The sequence below is a fragment of the Gossypium raimondii genome, chromosome 2 (genome assembly GCF_025698545.1).
Source record: "Gossypium raimondii isolate GPD5lz chromosome 2, ASM2569854v1, whole genome shotgun sequence".
In the NCBI taxonomy this organism is placed as follows: domain Eukaryota; kingdom Viridiplantae; phylum Streptophyta; class Magnoliopsida; order Malvales; family Malvaceae; genus Gossypium; species Gossypium raimondii.
In genome coordinates, this window is record NC_068566.1 from 46,125,853 (window position 1) to 46,145,792 (window position 19,940).

Here is a 19,940-nt window from a genome sequence, read left to right on the forward strand (position 1 = left end):
ACAACAGCGAATCTTGTTTCCCCGACATTGCAATTAAAAATATTGAAGCCACAACGGCGAATCTTACTTCCCTGGCGATGCAATGGAGCAGATTGAAGCTACAACGATGAATCTTACTTTCTCGACATTACAATTAAAAAGATTGAAGCTACAACGATGAATCTTACTTTCTCGACAGTACAATTAAAAAGATTGAAGCCACAACGACGAATCTTACTTTCCTGGCGGTGCAGTGGAACAGATTGAAGCTACAACGGTGAATCTTGCTTCCCCAACATTGCAATTAAAAAAATTGAAGTCGCAATGACGAATCTTACTTCTCCGACATTGCAATTAATTAGACTGAAGATAGCTAATCTTATTTCCCTGAAGTTGCAGTGGAACAAATTGAAGAAACCAATCCTATCTCCCTGAAGTTACAGTGGAGTAGACAGAAGAAACTAATCTTATCTCCCTGAAGTTGCAGTGGAGCAGATTGAAGAAACCAATCCTATCTTTTTGAAGTTGCAGTGGAGTGGATTAAAACCACAGATCTTATCTCTCTGAAGTTGCAGTAGAGCAGATTACATCTAGTCTTATCTCCCTGAAGTTGCAGTGGAGCAGACAAATGAACTAACCTTATCTCCCTAATGTTGCAGTGGAGCAGGTTGAAGCCACAAGTCTTATCTCCCTGAAGTTGTAGTGGAGCAGACTAAAACCACAAATCTCATCCCATGGAGCTGTAGCAGAGTAGATTGAAGTCATATCTCTCTAAAGATACCGTAAAGTGGATCAAAGCAATAAGACGCAGTGGACTAGAATGAGGCTACTTGAAGAAGAACGGCACCAAGAAGTCAAGACTCGGTGAGACCGGGTAAATTGGTCTTTCTTAGTCTTTGCTCTATTCTTGTTACACGACAATGAGCAAAGAGGGGCAGCTGTACAGCCCAAATTTTGCTACAGCCCAAACTTTAAAATTTTTTCAGCCAAAGCAAAAACCCTAATTGCCTAGCTGCTGGCCGTTGCTCCTGCCCTATGGTCAGCCACCTACGTCGCACACCTCTACTACTTCTCGTACGCCACCTCTACCACCACTGTTAGCCTCTAACACCTTCAAAATAGCAAACCACACGCAACAACAGAACATGCCAAACAACAAAACAAAAAAAATAGAAATTTAGGGTTTTCAAATTGGCTATAAAGGCCAAAATCTTAACATTGTATTCTTCTTCTCGATCTTTTACGAACATTAGAAATAAAAAAACAACATTTTCAAAGGTGATTTTTTTTCGGTTTCAAATATCTGATTATTTCTCTGTTATCGTGGTGCCTTTTTATGTTTTTTTTTTGTTTTATACATGCGGAGAATATAGAAAATAAAAAGGGGGAGAGAGGACTCGCCGGATACCTCGTCTTCGCGCCATCTGAGGGTTCTCTTTCGTCGTCGGAACCGAATCCAAAGAGTGCCGGGAACCTCCTTCTTCTGATTCTTTAAGGTTGAGAGGGCTTGACCCTCAAGGATCCTACGAAACATGGGCTTAAAAACACATTTTTTACGCGACGCTGGCGGAGCCAAGACGGCGCTACGGCAGCCCGTGGCCGGGCTCAGGTCGGATTTGGAGAGGCCAAAGTGGGGGCTGAGATTTTGTTCTTTTTTGTTGTTGAAAAATGAAAAAGAGGTTTTTTTTTTATTTTCGCTATTTATATAGGGTCAAAAACGATGCCGTTTTGGGCTTAAGCAACAATGGCCAAAACGATGCCGTTTTATGTCTGACCCGAAAACTTGACCCGGTTAGCAGAGGATCTGCGCGTTTTCAAGGCCGAATGGGCTATTTGCACTGCAGATCCTTCCGCTTTGTTACTTGTCTTCAATTCGGTCATTTTGTCCCTTTTAGCATTTTCAATTCGACCCCATTTCTTTCACGTTTGCTCCAAATTGGTCCTGCGCAAAACGACGCGCATAAGAGATGGGGATATTGCCCAGTCAGTCCCTCATCCTCTGAGCGTGTTATATTGTGGTCCCTGGCGGTGCACCTTTTATTATTTACAATATTTACCCCGAATTTTAATTCCATTACAACCTCGTCCTCAGTCTATTTAATTTGTTTATTTATTAAAAGTGTTCTTTTATCATCATTTGTCTTAAGTTTTTATATTTATTATTTATTTGAACTATTTTATATATAATTTATTTAAATTTCTTTTATATATTATTTATTGTAAATTTATGTATATATCTTTCAAATTTTATGTGTATATATATTTTAAAAAACTGTTTCATATGTTATTTTTTATATTATTTATTTTAAAGTGTTTTACTGTTTTTTATTTTTAGTTTTTTATATATTCTATTTAATTGGAACCCTCTTTTATTTATTTTGAATTATTATTTTCTTTAAATTGTTTATATTCTATTATGTTTCGTCTTCTTTAGTTATTAATATTTGTATTTGATGTGTGGTGTAAGTATTGCCATTAAATGTATTATTTCGTTTACTCGTATTTCCATGCTATGGTAATTCATTCGTATATCATGTTGTTCAAAAATTATTTCACCATATTATAAATTGTCACCCCCATCGATGCAACCCTTTTGTTCACGCATTATTTCAAACATTACATTTTTTTACCCAAACATGCAAAAATGACAATTTCAAATAAGGCAATATTTTGTGTATTGGCGATTCGAGAAAATTGTACCCTAACTTACGGGGTTTCCATTTTCCTCGATAAATCCAAGTACATGAATCTTTTCAAACAAAACTTTTTAAATGTTCTCGGTAATTAAAGATCGTGTTCTAACTTACGGAATATGGTCTTTTCTAAAATCGAGATAATCGAATGTCTTTCAAAAAAGTGAAATTTTCGGCATGTATTCTCGTATCTTGAATTCGATACATTGTGTCCTAACGTATTGGATATGACATGTTGTTTTCTCGATATGAGGATTTTTCTAAAAATAATAAAGGCAATATTTTGCATTTGGAAATTCGAGAAAGTATGCCCTAACATTCTGGGTTTCGATTTTTCGTTTGACCAAATAGCCAAATATCCTCTTGAAACTTCAAAATATGGGTTTTTGAAACCATAAGGTGATCTTGGTTTCGATGGTTTAAAGTATCGTGTCCTAACGTGCTGGATGTGATATTCCCTCAGAACAAGAAAATCTTAAATTTCAATCCATGTTATATGAGTTTTTTTTAAGGATCTTATTTTTTAAAAACTCTTTAAAGTTTTCAATCTTCGACACTAAGACACTAATTAATCAACTAGGTACCAATTTTGGGCGCATCGAGGGTGCTAATCCTTCCTCGTGCGTAACCGACTCCCGAACCCGTTTTTCTGGATTTTTGTAGACCAAAAAAATAATGTTTTAATAAATCAAACTATTTATTGAAACGATCAAATTGCGAGGTGATCCGATCACACCTCATTAAAAAAAAAGATCGGTGGCGACTCTCATATTCGTTTTCATTTTTAAAATTCAAGTCGACTCCGTTTTCACAAAAAGAATGGTGTCGACAGATCTCTTTTAAAAAAATTGTCAAACTGACAAATATTGGTTGCGGTGGTAAAGTTAATAGCACCTTAAAAACGATACGGGTTTAAATTTTGGAGATAACATTTTTAACATTAGTAGCCACGAATCCTGAACATGAACAATAAACTGGACATAAAAAATACCGAAAATAATGTCAATATTAGCCGCTCAAGTTTTCATATTGTTGCTAAGCAATGCTATGGGTTCAATATCTTCTATGTTGTCTTTTATGTTATTACTTGTTTATCATAGCATACGCTTAAAAACTATCGATTTTTCAATAGTTGTGTAGGGAGGACATCTTTTGATGCTAGCTAGAAAGATCACTCATTGGTATTGACCAAATAAGCACAGTAGGGTGATCTGGTTATGGCAAAAATTCAGTAAAAAACACAGTTGATTGGACTGCATAGAAATGGGATGAATATATTAAGAGATTTCAAAATTTTAAAAGAACGTTAAATTCAAAAATAGATAGATTATGGTCATGCTAACAGTACTTTATACACTGGATTACAATTTGTGGAGGAGATGACATCATTATTTGATGAGAAATTGTGCTATAAAAAGAAGATTTAATCATTTTACTTTCATGGAATGTTGAACGCAATGCTTCTTTTTTCAAAAGAAATGGTTGTGCCTACACAAGCAGTTGAAGTAACACATGAGCCATATCATCAATAGTTGAGAGATGTATTTAAGGTAATAAATTACTTATTATATGATTATATCTTATTTATTTATTATAATAATATTTTTTACCATAACAATAATAAATATTATTAAAAATATATGGGTAAAATATTACTTGAAAAAATATAAAGGACCATAAAAATAATTAATCAATTGTAATTATCTTTCCATTTAGGCTAAGTAAAATAACTTAGAATCATTAAAATAAGATAAAATTGTAAAATTTCACCTTAGGAATATAAGACGATGATTATCTTATACGAGTATATTGATACCATTTGTTTTAGAGTATAATAAAATAATAATTAGATAATTAATAAAAACATTTTTCATCATCTTACATCCGCTTGTGGAGTTTTTTTTTTTTACTTCATTAGCGGTAGACAAAATAATTACCCATAAAAGGTTACCTAATAAAGAAATGGTAATGAAATTACTCCAACATATATTTTAGAATATTGTCACTATTGAGAATATAATTTTGGAATTCAAATTAGGAAGGGTAAACTATACAAATGGTCACCCAACTATTTTCGCGTTCTTATTTTGGTTATCCAACTTTAAAAATTTTTAATTTAGGCACTAACGCTTGAATTTGTTCCTGTTTGGGTCACTCACCATTAAATTAATAACGAAAAGCCTTTTTTTAACTAATACAACAACACATTTAGTCTTCAATAATTTGCATATTCTATCAATTTGATCCTAATTCCAAATAATTTAATAAATTTAACCCTTCACATTTCCAAATTCTATCAATTTAATTCTCAAACTTAAACTTCCTAGCCAAAACTTTTAGCTTTTAAAACAGAGGCATTCCATATTTATAAAGTTGTAAAACCCAAAAAAGAAAAACAAAATTCTCTTAACTAATAAGTTGTTTTCCGAGCCAATTCTTGATACTAATGAGTTTATCTTGAATCTTTCTTTTCATTAATTTTCTTCTAAATATAATATTTTATAACATTTTGATTGATAAAATTTTGGGTAAAGAAAGTGGGAAAACCTTAATAAAACACTTTAGATTTACTATTGTTAACAATATGATATTTCCTTCAAAGTACATAGAAATAGTCCTCAAAGTTGGTTCTTGAAATTGGAAACTCAATCTAGAGTTAAAAATATGACTTTGAAAAATTCAAATATGACTTGTATAAGAAAAATTATGAACATTTAAATTTTCATAAGAAAAAATGCGAAAGAATTAATTGAATTTCCTTTTGTTAGATTCATAATTATTTTTTAATTTTATAAATTGATTAAGAGATTATTATGTGTTCTATTTATTTTAAATTTTAAATCCATAATAAGCAATATGTATCACTAATAATTCGATTTAGTGTCAAATCATTTACTAAATTAATTAAAAACTAAAATTATGCTAGTCGAGTAAAAAATATTTTTTACAAATATTAAATTATTTATATAATTTTAAAATTTATATTCTCTATTATTTTTAATGGTGTTTAGTTAATTTCTAACACTAACTTCTTAAAAATATAAACAAAAGGGTTATGTACGAATTAGATAATTTCAACCATAGATAAAACAATTAATAAATGTGGAATGTCTTTGTTTTAAAATCTGAAAGCTTTGGTTAGGAAGTTTGAGGATCAAATTGATAGAATTTATAAATGTGAAGGGTTAAATTTATTGAATTATTTAGAATTAGGATTAAGTTGATAGAATATGAAAGTATTGAGGACTAAATGTGTTATCATACTAATTAAAAAAGGCTTCCGTTATCAAGTTAACAACAGGTGACCAAAATAGTAAAAAATTTAAACTTTAGTGCCTAAATTAAAAATGATTAAAGTTAGGTGACCAAAACATGAACACGAACAGAATTGGGTGATTATTATTAGAATTTACCCAATTAAGAAATGCTATTCTGATTTTTTTACTGAATTACAATAATAAGGTAAAACCCGAATAATAAATACAACTAACGCGGTTTAAACCCAGACTACACCTGAGACGGTCATACACCTAAATGTACAATTACTTTTAATCTAAATGCTATTGAACAAAATTAACAGTTGGTTGAACGTTTGATGTATATTTTCACCCTAAAAGGCAACGATTGGATAAATTTTGAATGGAAACTGATTCGGTATTTTCAAGTTGTCATTATAATATTTATTCCAAAAAGAGTTTTATATATTTAGGAATTTATATATTGATTTAAAATAAATCTGAAATAAATATGATTTCAATTAAAATTATAAATTAAAATAATAATTTAAAATGATCAATTAATATATTATTAGTAGGACTCAATTTATGCCCGGGCCTAAAATTAAATGACCCATGTACAACAGGCCTAAAACGGCCCTAATTCTAAAAAAACTAGACGGCCCATTGGAGCCCAAAAATCAAGCAAGCACCAGGGAACCCTAGGGTTCCCTCCCCTCTCGCGCCGTTTCCCCCTTTTTCGGGCCACCCGAGGTGCTTCGTCCCGAGGTCTACCTCCCCTTTGCACCGAAATGGCAAGGTCACCTCCGTTGACCTTGCCTAACCCTGCAAACAAAGCAAAAAGGAGAACAACAGCAGCAACAGTAGCAATATTGGACAGAAGATAAAAATAAAATAGGGAATAGAATAGATTTTTTGGATTATCTGTTTATTTGGCTATAAAAGCCACCAAAATCTGTATTCAAAAAAGAAAAAAAAACCCCAATAAAAAAGGAAGCAGATCAAAAAAGAAAAATTGAAAAGGTTGACTCCAAATTTCTTTCTCTGTTCTTAATTTTATTTTTATATATTCTTCTATTTTCTGTTTTTTTACTACTCTTTTAAACTAAAAAAAACAAAACACTTACCGGACTCGAAAGCCCGTCGCCAGAGACCATCTTCGGTGTTGGAATCGGACCGAGAAGGAGACGAAAGGTCTCTCCTTGTTTCGGCTTGTTTGGTCTGGAGGACCGGGCCTTAAGGTGGAGGTCGAGAACGGGGTTAAAAAGCCCTCCTTTTCTCGCTCCGACCACCGCTCGTGAAGGAGCTTTGGCCTTTGGAACCGCCGCTCGCCGGCGTGGGCCATGTTTGGCTGCTGGGAACCTTGAAAGGGAGAGGATAGGTTCAGTTTTTTTTTTCTTTAAAACACTGATGAAATGAAGTTATAAATTTTTTTTTGTTTTGTTTTAAATGGGGATAAGTGAAACGGTGCCTTGGTGGGGGGAATCTGCGCATGCTTTACCTTTATGGGTAATTTATGCATTTAGTCCCTCCATCTTGCGTGGAAGCGCAATCCAACTTCTTATTTCTTTTCGATTTGGGCCGCAAACTTTATTTCTGCCCCAATCAGGTCCTTTGACCATATATAGTCCTCTGCGCTGGAACATTGCACTCTAGGACTGGGGTATATTGCCCAATTAGTCCTTATTTCTTTGTGCGAGCGCCATTTTAATCCCTGAGTGACCTGTTTATGGTTTTTGCAATTAAAACCCCCAGATTCGATTTGGTTTCAGTATCGTCCCTAGTCCATTTATTTTATTTTATTTTTTTATCATTTTAAAATAGGGTTTCCTTTATTATTATTTGTTTTAAGTTTCCTATTTATTGTTTATTATAAATTGTTTTTGCATACTATTTATTTAACTCTTTTAATATATTATATATTTTAAATCATTATATGTATAAACTCTTTTAGATTCCTATATATATATATATATACATTTTATAATCTATATGTATACACGCATATATATATATATATATCTAGTAACTTATTTAATAGATACATACATACTCATATATTTTTTATTTATATACATATCTATACATATATAACTATATACATTTTTTCTTCTTGTTTTTCTCACGAATATGTACATACATACTTATATATATATATCTATATATATATTACGTATTAAAATATGTATACCTTCATATATATATATATATATTTATATGTACTTATATATTTTCATATTTTATAATTTTTTATCTATTTTCTTTATTTTTTTATTTATTTAATTATTTATATGTCCATTCATTTAATGCTTTAGTTTTTTTTTATTTACTTGTTATTGTATATTCATGAGTGATTCGTTTTTTATTTATTATTCATTTTTGTGCTCATATTTTTTTTAGTCGCGTTATTTTATTTATTATTCCATCATGCATATAAATACCATATTTCAAAAAAGGAGAATATTTCAAATTGAGGCAATATTTAGCGTTTGGAAATTCGAGAAAACATGCCCTAAGGTGTTGGGTGTCGATTTTTCTCGTTCAACCAAATGGCTTAATATCCTTCATAAAAATTTCAAAATAAGGCAATATTTTGCGTTTGGAAATTCGAGGAACGTGCCCTAAGGTGCTGGGTTTCGATTTCTCGTTTAACCAAATTGCCAAGTTTCCTCTTGAATTTTAATCCATGCCATTCGAGTTTTTTTTAAAAGGATCGTATTTTAAATTTCTTTAAAGTTTTCAATCTTCGACACTAAGACATTAAGTAATCAACTAGGTACCAATTTTGGGCGTATCGAGGGTGCTAATCCTTCCTCGTGCGTAATCGACTCCCGAACCCGTTTTTCTAAATTTCGTGGACCAAACTTGTTGTTTTAATAAAATCAAACCTTTATTAAAAACAACCATTTTCGAGGTGATCCAATCACACCTTATAAAAAAGGATTGGTGACGACTCCCGTTTTCGTTTTCATTTTCAAAAACCCAAGTCGACCCCATTTTCCATCCAAAAAATGGTGTCAACAGCTTGGCGACTCCACTGGGGACATAAAATAAGAGAGTCAAGCCACGAGTTAATTATTTCTTGTCTTTTTGTCGAAAGTTGAAAATGTGATTTAAATATACGATCCTCTCATTGCATTTCATTTGTTTTGAGTTATAGTTTTCATCATGTTTTGTATTCTAAATTTTTATATCTTTCTGCACATTGCATTGCATGACCGTTGGTCACACCTTTTAAGTGGGAGTGAGAAGCTATTTCCTTCGTGAGGTTTTCACCTCCGTGCAGGATAGTGGATCGCTTTCGGGATACATCCGTACCTATGTCTTCGTGAGATTTTCATCTCCGTGCAGCCATAGGGAAATGTGTTCCCCTGAACCGAACTCGGTCTATATGAGCCTATAATGGGTGAAGATCGAGGAATCTGCTGGTTCGGGTACCTTATCTTTAGAACCAAACCACATATAGTGAACCTTAGGAACCCAGCCTAGATAGAACTACTTCAAATAGGTGCTTTATTATTTCTTGCTTGTATCGGATTTTAATTTTGATACTAACTTATTTTGTTTTGATTGCATGGCATTTTGTCTGCATGGCATTTCATTGTAAAAGGCGTTGATTCACATTCGATTACTAGATAGAAAAGCCAATCATGGAAAGTGAATTTCTTAGCAAGGTGGAAGATAATGCGGTTATCCGAATATGGTCAGAAAAGTCACAACTCGAGAAAGGTGATAGTCTGACAATGGGGTTTGCATCAGAGTTATGGGATTACACCAGCATCAATGTGACTCAGAACAATCTTCAGGAGTTGAAAGAAATTTGGGCTCAATGGGAGGATGAAGTCAAACAATTGTTTTACTATAATTATGGTGATTTACCCTACTTGCTTGACATCAATGTAGACGAACATTTATTTCGAGCTCTGGCCCAGTTTTGGAATTCCGCTTATAGCTGCTTCACATTTGGGGAGGTAGACATAGTGCCTACTGTGGAGGAGTATACAACTTTACTTCGTTGTCCAAGAATCCAAGTGGATAAAATTTATTCTAGAACTGCTAATGTTTCGACTTTTACAAAGAAATTAACGAGAATTACCGGAATGAGTGAGCAATGGGTCACCGCACGAATCAAACAAAAGGGAGAAAATAGATGTATCCCTTGGAGAAGTTTGCGAGATCAGATTTTGGCACACCCGGATACGAAGAAAAAAGTTGATGTTTTTACTTTGAGTATGTATGGGCTGGTTGTTTTTCCTAAAGCGTTGGGGCATATAGACGAAGCTGTTACAGATTTATTTGATCAACTTGATAGGAGGGTCACACCCGTTCCAGCAATCTTGGCCGAAACGTTTAGGTCTTTGAGTGCATGTCGAAGAACAGGGGAAGGAAGATTCGTCGGTTGTGCACAACTCCTGTTGGTTTGGTTTCACAGCCACTTCTGGAATGTGGATAAGATTTCTTATCAAGTTTTCTCAGAAAATTACTCGTCTTTGAAGGAATTAGCAGCAACACCAAGACGTAATGACATCACGGAGGAAAAGTGGATGATGATCCTTCATAATCTACGAGATGAAGATGTTGAATGGAGAGCTTCTTGGATGGTGCCTGACGAGATTTTGTACCGATGTGGGGACTTTGACTGGGTCCCTTTGCTTGGAATTTGGGGAGCTGTCGGATATGCCCCTTTGCTCGTGTTAAGACAATATAGGTCAAGGCAGTTCATACCGACAACGCAAGGGCTAGCCGAGTGTGAGTTTTCTTATAAAGGTAATAACTACAAGGGAAAGATTCGAGAGATGTCTAACGCTTGGAAACGAATTCACCGGATGAAAAGAATTACCGTAGGGGCAACGACAACTCCCGAATATCACGGGTGGCGGAGTAAGAGGATCGACGATAACATCCCAAAGCCAAGAGAAGAATGTGGTCGTCCTATAGAAGAGCATTTACGAATAGTCCCTTCAGAACTAGAGATCATCAAGCAAGACTTCGAAAAAAGAAGTTCAGAGTTTGGAAAGAGGATAGAACAACTGGAAGGGGAAAAGATGCGTTTGGGACTAGATGTTGATATCCACAAGTTGGAAGCTGAAAAGTTAAGAAAAGGGAAGAATAAGGCTGAAGAGGATTTAGATAATTTAAAAATAGATTATAAGAGGCTACGATTGTCAATGCGAACTGCGGGTTTGGGGAAAACATCGGAACAATGGAAACAGGAGATCGAGGAAGAAATGACCAAAGCTGATCAGTGGGAGAAGAAATCTCAAGGTGCCCGAGCTCGAGAAAGTGCCTTGGAGAAAAGTTTATTAGAATGCCAAAATGAAGAAGCAAGATTGAAAGATCGGGTAGCGGAGTTAGAAAGGTCGCTTCACTTGTGCCGTAGTCGCAACTCTGTGATCGAGCTAAAAGTAAGTTTGAATAAGATTGAAGAATTGAAGAGAAAAATAGGAGAACTTGAAGATGCACTGCACAGCTCTGAATCGCGAGAGGAACTTCTTGAAAGGCGTAACGAACAATGCCAAGAGCAGCTCCTCCATTCTCAAAATCAGATTAGAGATAGGGATTACGTGATGGGTGAAGCTATATCTCAAATTCGGGAAGTAGCTGATCATTTGCAAACTTTAGCAGTTCAGGCCGATGTATTGAGTTTGAAATATGAATTGGAATCAAGTCGGGGTCGAGAGTTAGCTTGGCTCCTTAGGAGGGTTAAGGCTTTGAGCATAAAGGCAAAGCTGTATATGTAATCCACTTTATGTAAAAGAAATTTGTTTTCTAATTGAGTTTTTTCTAATGAAGTTGAATTAGAATCAGTGCCTCTTTTTGCATTCTTTTCATGCATTGCATCACATCATATGCATTAATGACCATTAAAAAACCCTAATCGAATAAAATTATTTCAGTTAACCTGGAAAACCAACAAGGTTACGGCACTCGAGCTAAGTCAAAAATTATGGACCAAAGGTTGGAAAAGCTAGAACGACTTCAAAAGGAAATGCAAGACCAGTTACAGGCGCAAATGAAGGAGCAGATAGAAAAGATTCAGCATGACATAGAACAAAAGATGCGGGAGTCTCAAAACGATCTGATAACTAAGATGACACAATTATTGAAGGGAGTAGATAAGGGGAAAGGACCTGTGATTGTTAATGAGGAAGAAAACAATAGCGAACCACTTTATCCTCCAGGTTTCACGCCTCCGCACGTGCAGGTTCAGGCTGAGCTGCATCCACGAAGACCCTCTGTGTCGGTTAGGCCTCAGCAGTTCCAAGGCAATGCTTCCATACCAATGAATTTTCAACCCGGGGCGGGCTCTAATCCTGGAGATAGCCCGAATAATATTGCTATCCCAGATCTTGACGAGATGGCTGAAAAGGACAAGGCGAAGGAGGAACTTCCAAAACAACTTGAGGAGAAATGGAAATGGATAGAAGAGAAGTTTAGGGCAATAGAAAGCATTGAAAGCTATCATGGGATAGACGCAAAAGACCTGAGCTTGGTTCCGGACTTGGTGCTACCTTACAAATTTAAAATGCCGGAATTTGAGAAATATAATGGGACCAGTTGCCCAGGAGCCCATATTACTATGTTTTGCAGAAGAATGACGGGGTATATTAATAATGATCAATTATTAATACATTGCTTTCAGGAAAGTCTTACAGGAGCGGTGTCAAAGTGGTATAATCAGCTCAGCAGAACAAAAATCGCTACTTGGAAGGATTTGGCACAGGCTTTCATGAGACAATACGATCATGTCTCAGAAATGATGCCTGACAGGATAACTCTGCAGAATTTAGAAAAAATATCGAACGAAAATTTCAGACAGTACGCGCAGAGGTGGAGAGAGGTGGCGGCTCAGGTACAGCCACCTCTTTTAGAAAAAGAGATGACGACGCTTTTTATTAATACATTGAAGGCCCCATTCATTACTCACATGTTGGGAAGCGCTTCAAAGAATTTCTCGGATATAATCATGAATGGTGAAATGATTGAGCATGCCATTAAAAGTGGAAGAATAGATGGAGGGGAGAATAATAGAAGGACAGCCCCGAGGAAAAGAGAAAATGAAGTGAATAATGTGAATGACTACGGTAGGTCAATTACTGTGAATCAACCAAAGAAAGTGGTTGCTAATCAACTGGGATCGTCAAGACAAGAGTCGAGAGCTAGGCAAACTACTGAAAAGCCCCAATTCACTCCAATCCCAATGTCATACAAGGAATTGTATCAGACTTTATTCAATGCACATGTTGTTGCCCCTCGTTACTTGAGTCCTCTACAACCCCCGTATCCAAAATGGTATGACACAAATGCACAATGTGATTATCACGCGGGAATTTCAGGGCACTCAATAGAAAATTGTACAGCTTTTAAAAAGGTAGTGGAAGGACTTATCAAATTAGGGGTTGTTAAACTTGACGACTCACCTAACGCAGAAAATCCGTTACCTAATCACGCTGATAAGGGGTGAATATGGTGAGCGAAGGTACGAGAGGAGAAGTCAAGTCGACATTCTTTGAAGTAAAACTCCGTTGAAACAGGTCCGGAAAGAGATGGCAAAGAGGGGGTTAGTTATTTCAAATCTTAAGGAAAGGTACGAGCTGGGAAATTATTGTGAATTCCACCATAAAATAGGGCACGAAATCCAAGAATGTGAAGGATTCAGGGCTTTGGTTCAAAGCATGATGGATAACAAGGAGATGACGTTTTATGAAGAGGCGGAAGAAAGGAGGAGCATATGCGCGACAGAGTCAGGAACAGGAACTCCGAAAATAAATCATCTTGTGGTCGTTATCTCACGCCCTAAGGGTAATGAAACTAGGGCTCAGGTAACACCGAAAGTTGTAATTCAAAAACCATCATATTTCTTGTATAAGGATAGCAAAATGGTGCCGTGGAATTATGGGTGCAATGTGGCCATCTTGGGAAAAGAAGCGGAAGAAAGCCAGGAAATAGGTTCTTACACACGCAATTAGAAACGATATGACACTCAAGCAGAGTCGTCCAGGGAAGAGAATTGGAAGAAGGAACGGAGGAAAGGAAAAACAGCAGGAGTTGAGCCATTTGTTAATGAACCAATAAAAGAAGAGGAGGCAAAAGAGTTTTTGAAGTTTCTAAAGCACAGTGAATACAGTGTTGTGGAGCAACTGCACAAACAGCCAGCCCGCATTTCTGTATTAGCTTTACTTCTAAGCTCAGAAATACATCGGAATGCGCTTCTGAAGGTACTAAATGAAACATATGTGGCCGACGATATATCGGTAAACAAGCTAGATCGGTTGATCAACAACATAGGCGCTGACAATTTTATCTTCTTCAATGATGATGAAATACCATCCGAAGGAAGGGGTTCTACTAAAGCCCTGCACGTTACTGTCCGATGCAAAGGATACATACTCCCGGGAGCCCTGGTTGATAATGGATCTACACTGAATGTATTGCCTCTATCCACTCTTGGTCGATTACCGGTGGATAGTTCGCACATGAAAGCATGCCAGAGTATAGTAAGGGCATTTGATGGAACAGAAAAGAAGGTTATGGGGAGAATTGAGGTACCGTTAAGGATTGGCCCAATCACTTATGATGTGGACTTCTTGGTAATGGATATTAGGCCTTCCTACAACTGTTTATTGGGAAGACCATGGATACACTCATCGGGGGCAGTACCTTCATCATTACATCAGAAGGTGAAGTTGGTATCGGAGGGTCGGTTGGTAACAATAGATGCAGAGGAAGATATTATCGCAATGATGACCAGTGATGCACCTTATGTGGACATCAACGATGATGCACTGGAATGTTCTTTTCGGTCGTTAGAATTTGTGAACGTGATGTTTATTGCGGAGGGAAGCAGAATTCCAATACCGAAAATATCCAGGACCACCGAAATGGGGTTACGATTGATGGTAGGAAGAGGAGCTGCACCAGGGAAATGACTGGGAAAATATCTTCAGGGAAGGATTGAAGCTCCAATGTTGAAGGAAAAGTTCGATGGTTTTGGCTTAGGATACAAGCCAGACATGAAGCAGAAAAAGAAAGAAATAGAGAAGAGGCAAGAGAAAAGAAGGGCACGTTTGAGCGGATATGAAGCTAAGTGGGAGCCTTTAACCTTTCCCCACATATCTACATCCTTTGTGTCGGGAGGATTTATTCATTCTGAGTGCGGAGTGTCCGGTGGCAAAGGCATTGAAGGAATGTTGGAAAATGTTCATATCAACACTGTGGAAGCAGCGGAAAAAAGGGCCTTATTGGAGATCCGCCCTTATGAGCCGGGGAGCGAGCTAAACAATTGGACTGCTGAAGAAATCCCTGTAGTCTTTAGGGCTTATTCAGAGTAATGCTCAAAACATTCCTGTTGTTTTGGCCTAGGAACGATATGAAATCTTTTGTGAAATAGGCTTTGAGCCTAAATATCATCATTTTAATGAAATACATATCTACATTCATCTCGATCAGTCACTTTTTTCCTTTACATATAAATAAATATTTTCCATTTGATTAATTGTCTTATAAATAATTCTTTCATTTGTAACTCTTTTGCACAAATATTCATTCATAAATTTATGTATTCTTGGTATATTCTTTGGTATGCCTTCATAGGTCTTCAGATATCAACGACATGAGTGATGCTGCTTCAAACACGGAGCCTATTTTTGAGCAAGAAATGTGTTTGGAGAGATCTCACGACTTTGAAAATAACGAAGATTATGGTGTGTCTCCGGACTTGCTAAGAATGGTGGAAGAAGAGGATAAACAGATCCTACCTCATAAGGAATTATTAGAAATCGTGAGCCTAGAGGATGGAAAAGAGGTGAAAATTGGTACTGAAATCACTGCAAAGACAAAACAAGACCTCATTAGTTTGCTCCTAAAGTTCAAAGATGTTTTCGCGTGGTCGTACCAAGATATGCCCGGGCTAAGCACTAACATTGTGGTGCATCATCTGCCCATAAAAGAGGATTGTAAACCCGTTCAGCAGAAGCTCAGGAGAATGAGACCTGATATTGTGTTGAAAATAAAAGAAGAAGTCAAAAGGCAATTCGACGCCGGATTCTTACAAGAGGTCAAGTATTCGGATTGGGTAGCAAACATCGTCCCTGTTCCCAAAAAAGATGGAAATGTACGAATGTGTGTGGATTATAAGGATTTGAACAAGGCGAGTCCAAAAGATAATTTCCCACTGCCGCACATTGATACCTTGGTAGATAACACGGCGGGCTATTCATTGTTTTCTTTCATGGATGGCTTCTCTGGGTACAATCAAATAAAGATGTATCCTGAAGACATGAGGAAAACCACATTCATTACCTTATGGGGAACATTTTGTTACAAGGTAATGCCCTTCGGATTGAAAAATGCGGGAGCAACATATCAAAGAGCTATGGTGACTTTGTTTCACGACATGATGCACAAGGAGATCGAAGTCTATGTGGATGATATGATTGCGAAGTCTAGAACGGAAGAAGAGCATGTTCAAGTCTTGAAAAAGTTATTTTTGAGATTGAGGAAATTTCAGCTCAAGCTTAACCCGGCAAAATGCACATTTGGAGCCAGATCAGGAAAGTTATTAGGCTTCATAGTTAGCAAAAAAGGGATTGAGGTTAACCCAGACAAAGTAAAAGCAATACAAGATTTACCTCCCCCGCGCACGCAGAAGGAAGTTCGGGGTTTCCTAGGGAGATTGAATTACATTGCTCGATTCATCTCACAACTGACGGAGAAATGTGATCCGGTATTTCGTCTCTTAAAGAAGCATAATCCGGGTGAATGGGATGAAGAATGCCAGAGAGCTTTCGATAAGATAAAGCAGTACTTGGTTAATACTCCAGTCTTATCGCCACCAAGTCCAGATAGGCCATTGATATTATATCTAACAGTGTTGGAGAATTCCATAGGATGCGTATTAGGCCAACATGATGAGACAAGAAAGAAAGAAAAGGCAATATACTATCTCAGCAAGAAATTTACTGATTGCGAAATGAGATACTCATCAATTGAGAAGTTGTGTTGCGCTTTAATCTGGGCAACCCGAAGACTAAGGCAGTATATGTTTTATCATACGACTTGGCTGATTTCAAAGTTGGATCCTTTAAAGTATATGATGAAATCTACTGCTTTAAACGGGAGAATGGCTAGATGGCAGATCCTGCTCTCGGAATTTGACATAGTATATGTAAGTCAGAAGGCCATAAAGGGAAGCGCGATAGCTGGCTTCTTAGCTAGTAGAGCCTTGGAAGACTATGAGTCTTTGAACTTCGACTTTCCAAATGAGGACTTGAAGTATGTGGCGAACACTGAAGAGAATCCTCAAATGGGTAGCATATGGAGGTTAAATTTTGATGGAGCTTCGAATGCTACGGGTAATGGAATTGGGGCAATTTTGGTATCCCCAAATGGAGATCATTATCCTGTTGCTAGCAAGTTGGACTTCGATTGTACTAATAATATGGCAGAATATGAAGCATGTATTATGGGCATTCGTGCAGCCATCGAACGAAACATCAAAGTGCTAAGAGTATATGGGGATTCTGCATTGGTGATATACCAACTAAAAGGGGAATGAGAAACTAGGGGCCCTAAGCTAATTGATTATAGAAAACTAGTTCTCGAATTGGCTGGTGAGTTTGATGATATCACCTTCTGTTATCTCCCACGAGAGGAAAACCAGATGGCTGACGCATTAGCTACTCTAGCTTCGATGATTCAGGTGAATAGACTCGAGGCAATGAGGCCTATTCAGATAAGTATCTCGAAACCCCACTCATTGTTTGCAATATTGAAGAGGAAGGAAAGATGATTGTCCTTGGTATCAGAATATCCTACAGTACGTGAAGGATCGGGAGTACCCCAATCAAGCGACAGAGAATGACAAAAGAACTCTGAGAAGAATAGCCATCGAATATGTCCTAGATGGGGAAGTGTTATACAAAAGAAGGAAGGATCAAGTATTATTAAGATGTGTGGATGCCGTGGAAGCCAAGAAAATATTGGAGGAAGTACATGAGGGTATTTGTGGGACGCACGCCAATGGTTTTACGATGGCCAGACAAATCATGAGATTTGGGTACTATTGGCCCACCCTGGAAGGAGATTGCATAGATTACGCCAAGAAATGCCACAAATGCCAAATTTACGGAGACAAAATACATGCGCCTCCTTCACCTCTTCACGTCATGACCTCTCCTTGGCCGTTTTCCATGTGGGGTATGGATGTTATTGGGCCAATATCACCAAAGGCTTCTAATGGGCATCGCTTCATCTTTGTGGTCATTGATTACTTTACCAAATGGGTAGAGGCTGCTTCATACGCAAATGTCACGAAGTCAGCAGTTAGCAAATTCTTGAAGAAGGAGATTATTTGTCGATATGGAATGCCTGAGAAAATTATATCTGACAATGCGTTAAATTTGAATAATAGCACAATAGCTGAGGTTTGCAGCCAATTTAAAATCAAACATCATAACTCATCGCCGTATCGTCCAAAAATGAATGGTGCAGTGGAGGCCGCTAATAAGAACATCAAAAGGATCGTGGGGAAAATGATTGAAACTTACAAGGATTGGCATGAGAAGTTATCATTTGCTCTCCTTGCCTATCGAACATCTATTAGAACTTCTACCGGAGCAACACCTTTTTCTCTGGTATATGGAATGGAGGCGGTATTACCCATTGAAGTTGAAATCCCTCTCTCGGGTACTATCTGAACTACAATTTGGGCGAAGCGATTGGGTCCAATCTCGGTACGATCAATTGAACCTAATAGAAGAAAAGAGGCTTAGAGCTATTCGTCATGGGCAAATGTACCAGAAACGAATGATGCGAGCCTATAATAAAAAGGTCCGCCCCAGAGAGTTTCGTGAAGGAGACTTGGTGCTAAAAAAGATTCTCCCCATGCAAAAGGATTCGAGAGGAAAATGGATGCCAAATTGGGAAGGTCCCTATGTTGTAAAGAAGGCATTTTCCGGTGGGGCTTTAATCCTATGTGAGATGGATGGCAAAAGTTTGCCAAACCCTGTAAACGCAGACTCCGTCAAGAAATATTTCACTTGAAAGGAAAGAGAACCAAAGTGAAAACCCGCAAAGGGCGCTTTACTTCCCAAAAAAAAAAAACCTTGGAGAGGCCAGGGTGAAAACCCGCAAAGGGCACCTTGAGGCCAAAGGGGGCTTAAGTCGAAAACCCGGAAAGGGTGGCTCAAGTATTGATCGAGTTGGGGCATAAGGTGATTTGAGCAGATCAAATTCTGATCAGGGGCATGTGAAGATCTTGCTTTACCCGAACCAACAAGAAATGATATGCGACGTCTTGGAGTATTGACAGAGTATTGCAGATCTCCTAAACACATGTCAAACTCTGAATGGTCTTCAGAAAGTTTGTACAGAGAAATTCAAGCTGCGATAACTGGGGCACCTAGTTCTTATTCTATTTATATGTATATTCTTGAAAATACGTTTTTCTTTTTGCTAAGATACACATTCTCAATCCACTTCTTTGTTATCTTTCTTTCACTATCTTCGATATTTTATTTCTTTTTGATTTATGATCAGAACCAGCTTTATTCTTATCCATTGTTATGACCTTTTACAAATATGGACTAATAAAACTTTCACAAAGGAAGTTTTGCATATTACTCTGAAAAGTTTCTAATTAATAAAGGAGCCTGAAGCAGGACTATTGTTTAGAACGCACCAAATTTAAAGGTTGGAAATTTGGGAAGGAATAGTCTAAATTTAGACTTTCTCTTTGGATTTTTGTTGTCAAATACGTTGAATGACAAAACGCCATGTTGGTGACAAAGCTTACACAAACAAGCAAGCAATGACCATCAGGCAATAGGAAGAGGTTACCTTAGAAAAGAGAGCCTTCATTAGCACATGAATACGACACCTTGAGAATGGTGCAAGAAACTAGAATGATTTAGATCCTGTATCCTTGATTTCTGATAAGATAGGATTGAGATGAAAGCCGCATATTTTTACCATTGGATTGCAGTGGGATAATGATGGCACAAATTGTGCTCCCAAATGGATTAAACTTCGA

At 36.9% G+C, this 19,940-nt stretch overlaps 1 protein-coding gene across 1 annotated transcript; it reads left to right on the forward strand.

Annotated features, from left to right (window-relative positions):
- The first annotated feature begins 11,855 nt into the window (after positions 1 to 11,855).
- LOC105789739 (uncharacterized) lies at positions 11,856 to 18,952 on the forward strand. The gene is given in 7 exon segments (XM_052623209.1): positions 11,856 to 13,280; positions 13,444 to 13,731; positions 13,879 to 14,808; positions 14,932 to 15,236; positions 15,503 to 17,646; positions 17,696 to 18,587; positions 18,589 to 18,952. Coding segments are annotated over 7 exon segments (6,348 nt in total).
- Positions 18,953 to 19,940: the final 988 nt, after the last annotated feature.